Source organism: Lathyrus oleraceus, chromosome 3 (genome assembly GCF_024323335.1).
Source record: "Lathyrus oleraceus cultivar Zhongwan6 chromosome 3, CAAS_Psat_ZW6_1.0, whole genome shotgun sequence".
Taxonomy (NCBI): domain Eukaryota; kingdom Viridiplantae; phylum Streptophyta; class Magnoliopsida; order Fabales; family Fabaceae; genus Lathyrus; species Lathyrus oleraceus.
The window spans coordinates 330465614-330476706 of record NC_066581.1 but is presented as its reverse complement, the minus strand read 5'-3'; the positions used below and the strand labels follow the sequence as shown (position 1 = coordinate 330476706).

At 34.6% G+C, this 11093-nt stretch overlaps 1 protein-coding gene across 1 annotated transcript; it reads right to left on the bottom strand.

Moving 5' to 3' along the window:
* Positions 1 to 4923: 4923 nt before the first annotated feature.
* On the bottom strand, positions 4924 to 9937 carry LOC127131124 (uncharacterized). The gene is made up of 7 exons (XM_051060059.1): positions 9302 to 9937; positions 8895 to 8972; positions 7428 to 7596; positions 7234 to 7345; positions 6919 to 7033; positions 5517 to 6467; positions 4924 to 5423 (listed from the first exon to the last, which is right to left on the bottom strand). Exons 1-7 carry the CDS (start codon positions 9935 to 9937, stop codon positions 5205 to 5207), a joined length of 2280 nt encoding a protein of 759 aa, XP_050916016.1. The 3' UTR covers positions 4924 to 5204.
* Between the last annotated feature and the right edge of the window lie 1156 nt (positions 9938 to 11093).

The following is an 11093-nucleotide window of genomic DNA, read 5'->3' as shown; positions in this document are numbered from 1 at the left end:
ATTAAGAACACGATACCACCACCAATGTGATTGTCTCCTCATCATGAATTCAACCTCATGCTCAAAATTCATTTATCTAAACTGAGCATGAGAATTTCAGAGAATTTTTAGAAAAAAGTAATCCAGGAAAAGTAAAATTAAATGATGAACACGATCAATCAATACCAGATAAGTTAGGGGAAAGCATCAGAGAGTGAATGACTACATTGTGGTAACTTGTTTGAGTTTAAATGATGCTCATAACTATCTTGTCCAAATGATGATCAGAAGGTGAAGAAGTTTGATTTGTTCATGGCACTTCAGAAGGTCTTGGAGATTGGGAATTGTTGCAAAAGCTTCAGAGGAGACCGAATGTGCTAATGGAATCAAGAAATTGAGTTGAAACAAGCTAGAAATCAAAACACGGTAGCTCAATTTTCTAGAAAAATTTCAGAGTGAAGCAGAGGTTCTTTAGCTCTCAAAAGCTTGTGAATGAAGCAAATGTGTTTATCTACTTATAGGGAAGTGATTGGTGATCTCATACATGTCAAATGATGCTCAATTCGTGTAAAACGAATTAGCTCATGATGTGTGAAAAGTGTGACTTGTAAAACCATCAAAACTTAGCTAAATCATGTGTTTTATGAGTCATTTAACTTCTTGAGACTTGGTTAAACATGTTTAGGTCCAAAACACGTGGTGAATTGGCTTGTAATTAAGGATTGGTGAAGTTCAAAATTCTGATCACGATCATTTCTTCAGTTCCAAGTCACCGTGTTTAACTCAATGTGGCATCTTGCTTATGAGGCTTTTTCATCCCATTCTTCATGCAATTTGTTGACATCATATCAAAGATCATAATATGCCAAGAAAGTTTGAATTTGGATGCTTGAGCACAAAGTTATGGCATGTTGAAATTGGAACAAAAATCGGGTAATCTAACTTAGAAAATTTTAAGTCCCAAATGGCTGAAAATGACATGTAATGTCTCAAAGAATTCCATGGCCTTCCAAGCATAATTTGACTTTGATATTTGAATAAAACTTGTAGAGGGTATCATAAATGATATTATGCAAAAATAATCAGCCTCAAATTTTGAAAATTGAAGAAGTTATAATCCTTGAAAGTTGAGAAAAAGTCACTTGAAAATAGGTCAAATTCTACTAAGTCCACAAATGACCTATAATGTCTTCAAAATTTTAATGATCCTCCAAGCATAATTGGCTCTTATCATGTAAATATAAGTTATAGATGATATTGAGAAGAGTCATATGAAAAAGTAAGCATTCAAGAATGTTGAGAATTGAATGAGTTGTGATCCTTTGAACTTTAACTTCAAATGTTGACTTTTTGGTCAAACCTCTTAGAATAAACTTGTGTACTTGGACTTTTCTTGCATTTCAAGGTACATGGATGACCATATGAACTCAAAATAAGATGTTTTTGAATGTATTTTTATTATATTGCTCAATTTTTGAGGTAACTTGTTAAAGAAGGCATGGAAATAAACACATGAACCTTTGACTTCTCTTGAGAAATAAGCAACAAAACTTTGAGATACTCTTGATCAAAATGAGATTGAAAGATGCTTGAGAACCTTAGAGATCATGTTTTGAGAGGTAAGCCCCTTGAGAATCAATTTTTGAGCACACTTTGACTTGAGGAATCACAACAAACCCTAGCTGAGGAACCATGCTTGATGCTCTTGATGAAAAGCCGTACCTTGCACAATAAACTTAAAGAAAACAAGACATGTTTTTGCTATTTTGATTAGTGGTTAGATAAACAATGAACATATAACACAGAGGTAAAACACCAACAAAGGAGTGCTTGATGATCCCTGCAAAAGGCAAACCCAAAGATGGGAGGGAAAAAACAAAGATGTGACATTATTTGTATGCAAGGATGCAAATGATATATGGGACCTTAGGGTTAAAAATTAGGGTATGGCAAAGTGGAAAAAAGACACTTCTTCAAAAAAAATTGAATGAGAAAAGAAAAGAATGATATTATAAGAAGGATTAAAACTCTCTAGTATTATCAAAAAGGAACAAAGAGGTATGATAATAGAAGAAGAACTTGGAACCTAACTCCAAAGGTTTAGACATACTTTCCTCAAAAATATCTTATCCTAACATAACCCATGTTGATTGAGAGATCACCTGATCCATTGAGTGAGCTATAGTGAGCTAAGAGACAGGTTGAGTACTCGTCAATGTTGATGAAGTTTTTTCGAATTTGTCGGTTAGAAATTGGGAGCTAGAACAATGGTCAAACGAGTTGCTTGAGGACAAGCAACGATTCAAGTTTGGGGTTGTGATGACAGTCCGTCATTGCACATATTTAGTCGAAGAATCAGATCAAAACAAGTGAAAGTTGAGCTAAAATGAAGAAGAATGACCAAAGAATGAGGAAAAAAATAGCTAAGTGTGAAAATTATGGACTTAGTGAAAATTTGAGTGAAAAAGAGAGTAAAAGCGTGCAACTACTGGAATAAATAGATGCAACATCGCGCATGCGATATGACATTTAAAGTTGAATCGTGTGCATGAAGTAGGGTATCACATGCGCGATGGGCACTTTTCTGGGCTTTTTTTGACGCGTTCTGGTCCATTTTGACGCCTTTAAAAGGGGATTTTTTGCACTTTCACAAGGGTTACGAAACTTGGAGATTGGAGCACGATTTTGAGGCACAAGTGGAGATTTTTAAAGCATTTGAAGCCATTGGAGGCCATCACTTCAAGGGACTTCTTATGTTATTTTCATCTATCAATTATGGTATTTTTAATTTCATTATGAGTAGCTAAACTCCTATAGGTTAGGTTGTGTTATGATGAACATATTTATATATTGTTGGGCTCTATGTTGATTTGACCATTGTATGAACCTATTGATATATAATCTTATTCAATCGTTTCTTGTTCATAATGCTTTTTACTCTTTTAATCTGATTTTGGACATATAGAAAATACTGACCATTAGTCTATGTGTTGGACCTAGGGCAATTGTTCTACTTACGCTAGTTGAATAGGGATAGGAGACCCCGAGTAGTGGCATAGAGAATTAACGTTCTATACATCGCCTAACTCTGCTTACACTAGTGGACTAGGGATAGAAAGCTCTGAGTAGTGGTTAGTGAGTTATTTCGTGAAAGATCGGCTATAGTGGTTTTGTTAATTCGATGTGGGGTTATAGTGATTAGATCATTCATACAAGGCATCAAACATCAACGATAGAGGAATAGGGGATTCTAGAACACAATTTGACCGCTTTCGTAATATCGTTTACTCGTTTATTTACTTTTGCACTAAAACTCGAAAACCCCACATTTTTACTAGTTTTTTATAAATTGCACACATTTTGTCTTGCTTGAAGGCAGTCTTGTGGATTCGGTCTTTTTATTACTTCGAAATTATCGGTACACTTGTTGAGAAATCATCAGTCAGTTTAAGACAGGTGAAGGAGGAAAAGTGAAGGTTCTAGCATGGATTAAAGTATTCACCCCGTTCGGAGATGCATCTCTGTACCTCCACTGAATTTTGAATTAATGGTGTATACGGAAATGCATCTTCAGACTCACTATTTATTCATACGGAGATGCATCTCCAGATTAAATTTTGTCATAATATGGGTGCCTCTTCAATTTTCTCCGAGAAATGACTTCAAGATTTTTGTCTGAAGATGCATCTCCGGACACCAAAGACGTTCGTGATTTTTCATGATGGTGGGAGAGAATATGAGGGTGAAAAGAACATCCACTTAAAATAGCTCTAAAGGGTAGGCCCAAAAACACGAATTTTTAATTTTTCAAAATTTCTTTGATTATTAGTAATATAAACATCTTTGCGAAGTTTGAATAATTATGCTCTATAGATAGCGTGAGTAGATGGACCAAAATGTAATTTGATGCCTTTGTAAAAAGTTGCATCAATTAATTCATCTTAAAGCATCACCTTTCATATGAAAAGTTGGCGCATATATACGATTATATAAGGTATTTTGTAAAAGTTAAGAAGTTTATCGACTTAAAACAATGAAGCACTGACATGATATGGGTATCAGATACGATACGTATCTGATACGGAGATATGTTAATCATTGACAATTTTAGGATAGGATACGTATATAAAAATACGTATATAAAAAAATTAAATATTAAAATTAAATACGTATATAAAAAAATTAAAAGTAAATATTAATTAAATGATTCTCTAACAAAAAACAATTGAATTTGTAAAATTTGATAAAAGGAATTATGAGAAAAAGAAAAAATTGAAAAAGTTAAAGAGAAAAGTAATTAAAGGGAAAATTTGATTCTTGTAATAGAAAAAATGAAAGTGATGAGGTAATTAAAGTTGAGAAAAGAAGAATTAAGGATGAGGAAGATTGATTCATATTCTAGAAATATGAATAAACATGAGATTAACTGGTCATATCTCCATAGAGTATTGAAGACCTGTTCGTCAGCGTATCGCCGCCGTTCAGAACGTATCAGAGTTTATTTTTTAAATAAAAAAATTAAGATATTTTAAAATAACCACTCTAAGTCTAAGGGTTCATATCCATCAATCATATAGCAAGTTTCAATTTGAATATTCTAAATGGTTGAGGGATATTTTAGAAAAATTAAGACAATGTGAGTTGAATGTGAGGAAACGATAAGACAATGCTTGTGAGTTGAATGTGGGGAAACGATATGGCTATGTGAATACAAGGTGGGGGAAATGAGGTTGTAGAGACTGTGGAAGTAACCATATTTTCATAGCCATAAAGAATTCCAAGGTAGATAGATAGGTATACCTAAAGAAGAAATTGTTGTATGGTGTGGTTGCAGACACATCTATGACATCAAATCTATGATGAGGGACTGGAAAGAATCATGTCTAACATCCATAACAATTTCTCAAAAACAACATTGTGAACCTTTAACGCAACTTTATCAAGTAACAGTTGAACAAGCTCATCAATTGATAGTTCAAAATGTTCAGCACATTGATTCTTGTACCACAAACAAACTTATAGCTATATGGTTTCCTACAACAAAGTTCATCCCGTTTTATCACAACACTTGTAGACAATGTTGCAAACTTTCTACCACTAGCACATTCACATGGAAAACAGTATCATGTTCTATTTGTTCCACCACATACAAATAAAAAAGGCAAAGGCGGTAATAACCATGCCTTGACAATCATATGAGTGATGATGATTCAATAAACCATCTTCTAAAAATCATTTTCTTCAATCTCACTTCCATAAGATATGGAGCTACTATTATATACACTCGGTTCCGAGCTAGCAGTGCTGCTTGTGGCATGTGGCGAATCAGAAAAACTCACTGTCCCGCTCTTTGATGAACCTCCTGATCTCACACTGTATGTAGACACAGCTGGAATGCTCGGTACATGTGGCCGCATATTACCATGAACGCTTCGCCTTATGTCCTGCATTTGAAAATTCAACGAAAAATTGTAACATTTTCTTCAATCTTTAGTGTTGTAGGTAACAATAAATAAGTGATGGAGTTATGAACATACCATATGCCTCATTGCCATATCTAAAGATTTCTTTGAAAGTGTGCTTCCGAATCCGGTGCTACTAGATGAAGAAGATTTTCCATAAGAATTGTTGTTAGCAGAAGGATCGTTGTGCTTTGGTGGTGCAAGTTTTCTCATGTTTACTACTCTTTCGACCATTTTCGTCCCGATTATAACAGGGCTTTCTTCATCACCATCGGTGAAACGAGCTCTACTCAAAGCATGCATGGAGCTATGATTATTGTGAGGAAGCCTGGTTGAAGTGTGTCCTTTCGAAGGTGTGATTGATTTCCTTCTAGCTTTTGCATTGCCAGTCACCTCAACAGAAGCTGATCTCGAATTCGGAATTCCAGGCCTATTTCTAGTGACTGAAGCCGGCCTTTCTGGCAACGACGTCTTCAAATTCGGAGGAGCTTCATTAGAAAATCCAGTAATTTGCGGGGGTTTCCACGGTCTAGATTTTACAGCTGGAGAGATGCCACGTGATTGCACCGGACTCTTCACAGCAACAACAGGGCGTGCTTTTGATGCTGACGAAGGTCGAGCCGGAGGAGCAGATACTCCAAATGCCTTTGACGGAGTTGACGATCGAATACTTGGAGTTATTGATCTTTGAGATGTCTTAGGAGCTGTCACGGAAGGCTTTGAAGTAGGCGTTGAAGCCCTCGAAGCGGATCTAGTAGGAGTTGATGATCTCACCGGTAGAACTGTTGACTTGGTAGAAGCTATCATGGCTCGGGAAGTAGGCGTAGACGGTCTAGACGATTTGGTTATTGAAGGTAATGTCGGCCTTGCAGATGGAGTTGAAGATCTTGAAGGAGCTGGAGATGGACCTCGTGACGATGAAATTCTCTTACTGCTATTCGTGGAAGAGCCTAGTCCTGTCATTGCTGCATGATTCTTAGAAACTACATTGCTTCTTGAAGTAGGTTCTGTTTGGATATTAGATACCTGCAACACAGGATACATCATAATGTGTTGAAAACCAAATCAACTAAAAATCACATAATGCATTACTACTGATATGGTTCAACAGCTTCCAAAAATCACACTCATTTCAAAGGTACTTTCCTAAATGAAACACATTTTATCATAGAAATTAGTAACCTTAATGATTTTCTTAAGAAATGTGTGTAACCTTAAGAGACACAGTTGGATCTTTTTCTATTGTATAGGCCGTATAATCTGGTTAATTACCTGTCGTGTATCTGGTGAAAATCAATCGTATTTGATGCATGTATTTATACAATCATCGAGTGGTATCCCTTCAATGAGGGACTCTAATGAACTTTTTCAAATTCACCTCTACACACACTATCTCATACTTGTGCTTATTTCCTACCAACTTAATGCTAACAGACACTTAATATGAGACGGAGCGAGCATAATTCTCAGTTCTTACCCTTGGTTTTAAAGCAGTTGAACGAGAATTGCGTGTCTCCGTTTCACTCTTTACTGAAATTTGTGAATCCTTGTCCAAAGTAGGGAAGAGTGGTGTATCCGGAGGAGTAAGAAGCCTGATAATAGAAAAACTCGTCGGTATGAGGGAAAAAGCTCTAATGGACAAAAATTGCAGTACAATATAGAAACAGAAACTCAATGACATAAAATACAGGTTAGAATTCAATTGATTTACAAGATCTATGACCTGAATGTACTCATATAGCTAAATCATACACTCCATCAGCAATTAAAGTTGCAATTAGTCAAAAATTACCATTCATAATCAGACTTGTCATTCTCTGAATTCAAGAACTCTTCAACCACTGTCTTCTTTGGTGGAACTGAAGATACCATCTCGGAAACCATAGAGTTCTCATGATTGGATTCTGTAGTGAAACAATTGATTAGAACATAATAACAAAATCCAATCAAAAAACATGAGAAGAAAAACAAAAACAAAAAACATACCCAAATTGGAAAAATCAAGTTCATCAGAGTTTTGAAAGAGGAGAAGGTTGTCCTTCTCATTCTCTTTCTCTCTCCTCCTCATCTCAAGAAACAAAGCAAGCTCTTCATCTCTCTCCTTCATCACCATCACCTCACCTTCTCTCTCTATCTCTCTAGCAGCTTCTATAATCTAGAAAATCAGCAAAACAAATAAAAATCAAAACTTTGACCACCCCTTTAAGCTTAATTAACAAAGTTACAATCTTTCAATCAAAAGAAGAAGATTTAGATCATAAAAAACGACAGGGAGAAAGATGATGCAAAAGGGTATGTTAAAAAATCACATAACAAGGATCTAATTACCGTTCTTGAGTAAAAAATAAATAATGAGGTCAACGAAAAATTGCTTCTAATGAACTAAGAACACTATGCTAGCGTTGGATAAGAGAGAGGGAGAAGGTGTTTTTTGTTCGATATGTTTGAGGATTGATGATTGATGAATTGGGTTGAAAAGGTTAGAAGGTGCAGTTTCATTTGCTCTGAACAACTTTGTCTTTGTTAGCATTCAAATGTTTGAAAAGGAAGACAAGAAAGAAATTAAAAATAGAATTAAAAATTTATATTGAAAATGAGATTTGAATTCAATTCTTGCGGTTTGATTATTTGTGTTTTTTTTTCTGACACAAATTAATAGCTTTTCTTAAAATATTTTACTAGTTTCTTTGATCATCTTAAGAATTTGTTTGAAACAAAATTTGTCGATGTGTTTCAACTTATTAGTAACTACTAACTGTCCGTTTTTTGTTCGAACGGAAAATAAAAATAATATATTTTTTAGTAGAAGATAATGAATGCAAAAGATATACAATCGTTATAGTTAGTGAAAGAAATTATAGTTTAAAACAAAAATTAAAAGAATATATTTAAAATAAATAAGTTAGACAAAAATCATATTTTGTTTTTATATCTTGTTATAAAAGTTACAGATACTTTTTTATGATATAATTAATCACATGTTCTATTTATAGATAAAATGACAAAATTCATTTAAATTCATAAAATATATTGTAAAAAATATACATTTTTTTCTAAAATCACTTTTTTTAAAAATTTAAATTACATTTATTATTATTATTATTGTTGGAGTTAACAAGGAAACTTCATTGATGCATAAATCTTTGATATGTTACCATTGTAATTAACTTTGGATTTAACTCAAACGCAAACTAAATGAAACTGAAACTCAAATGTAACTTGAATTTGAATTACATTTAACATTATTCCTTAATTCATATTTAATATTAAAAATCAACAACACCAATTTTATCTCTCAAATTGATAAAGTGTTCAGTTTTGATTGTCTTGGTCAACACATCTGCAAGTTGCTTCTGAATGCTAACGTGAACAACCTCAAGCACTTCATTATGAACTTGATTGCGCAAAAAAGGATACTTAGTATCAAGGTGCCTGTTTCTTCCCATGAAGTACTGGATTCTTAGCAAGATTTATGGTTGATTTGTTGTCTATCATCAACTTGTCTGGTTTACTCACCTTGAACTTCAGTTCCTGCAGCAAACTCATAAGTCAAACAACCTGACATACTGACAAAGCATCAACTATGTATCAGGCTTCACAAGTTGACAGTGCAACCACAGGTTGCTTCTTGGAGCATCATAAAATGGAAGCTCCTAGAACATAAACATGTATCTTGTAAGGCTTCTTATGTCTACTATATCTCTGCACCAATCTGAGTCTGAATAGCATATCAGCTCAGCATCATCTGACACTCCAGATGGAAACATAATTTCATACCTCAGAGTCCCTTTTACATACCTTAGTATCCTAACTACATCTTGGTAATGTGACCACTTTAGCTTACTCATAAATCTACTTACCATTCCAACTTCATAACATATGGCAGGCCTGGTGTTACACATATACCTCAGAAAGCCAACCAACTGTTTGAAGGTTGTAGCACCTATATCTTCACCATCAAAATTATAATCCAGCTTATGGTTTGTCTCAGCAGGTGTGACTGCTGACTTACAATTCATCAGCTCAAATCTCTTTAGCAACTCAAGCTCATACTTCAGTTGGTGCATAATGATTCCCTTATCAGAGTGTACAACTTCCATCCCTAGAAAATATACCATGTTTCCAAGATCACTCATATCAAATGCATTCATTAGCACCTTTCTGAACTTGTTTACCTCAGAAGTACAGCTCCCTGTCAGTAATATGTCATTTACATAAATACGCATCAGAATCACATTGTCATTAGAAGTATATTGCACATACACATAATTCTCCATTTTACATTTTTTGAGTCTCAGATGCTTGAAAAATGAACCAATTTCCAGATTCCAAGCCCTTGGAGCTTGTTTCAACCCGTACAAGGCTTTATGCAGCTTGTACATCATCTCATCTTTATTCTTTATCACAAGTCCAGGAGGTTGTAACACATATTTTTCTTGCAATGGACCATTTAGAAAGGTTGATTTCACATTTAAATGTATCGGAGGCCAATTCATATTACAGTTATAGCAATAACCAATCTTATGGTTTCATGTCTAGTGACGGGTGCATACACTTCAAAGTAGTCTATAAAGATGAGAAAAATACACAAGAAGGGGGGAGGTTGAATTGTGTATGTCCAAAAATCGATTTCACTTCTGAACCAACAATGTTCAGACTCTGAAATCATAATTAAACACAACAGCGGAAATATAAAGTTCAGAAGTAAATGCAATCAACTCACAAAGATATCTTGGTTCCGCTCCTCAACTGAGAGTAGTCCAGTCCCCTTGCCTCAACAAGAGCTTTTTCACTATAACCAAACAAGTTACAAATTGCTCAAGCACGTTTGCAAGAGACTTCAATGCTCAATCAACTTAGAAAGAGACTTATGTTCAAGTCCTCAGACAAGAGACTTCATTGCTCAATCAACCTAGAAAGAGACTTTCTTGCTTAAGTCCTCAGACAAGAGACTTCCTTGCTTAATCAACCTAGAAAGAGATTTTCTTGCTCAAGCACGCGGGCAAGAGACTTTCTCTAATTTAAATAGAAGTTTAGTAGAAAAAATAATTATTATACTTTGATACACAATGACAAGTATAACAGTTGTGTAACAATCACAAAGGTTTTCAACCTTTCTAAGATTTCTAAGATAATTTAAGATAAGAAATCTTAAGATATTTAGGAAATAATAGTTACAAGAAATAACAGCTTAGAGTTATGCTTAAGATCTTTCAAATGCATTGTGATGTTGTAACCTTTTTTGAGTCTTTAGCTTCCTTTTATAGAGACTGAAAAAGAGTCGTTGGAGGGTTTGAACATAACGATCGAACTTAGTGAAGAAGTATGCCAAGAGAGACGTTGGAGCTTGCATCTAGTATGAAGCATTATCCACTGAATAATATCATTACTCACAATATCTTTCAAAGTACTAGGTATCTACCAAAAGGTAGAACAGACTAAAGATGTCACATCTCTATTTATTGAGCCTTGCAAAATGAAACCCTAGTTGACTTTATCCAGAAATTTTGAGCTTTTATAAGACAAGACTGCTTTTAGTACAAAGTATCGAACATATGCACTTCATCCTTTCAGAATCTGAGCTATCATTAGAAGCTAGGTCTTGAGACTAGATTCTGAACCTTCAAAAACTGATTCCTTCAGATGTTGGTG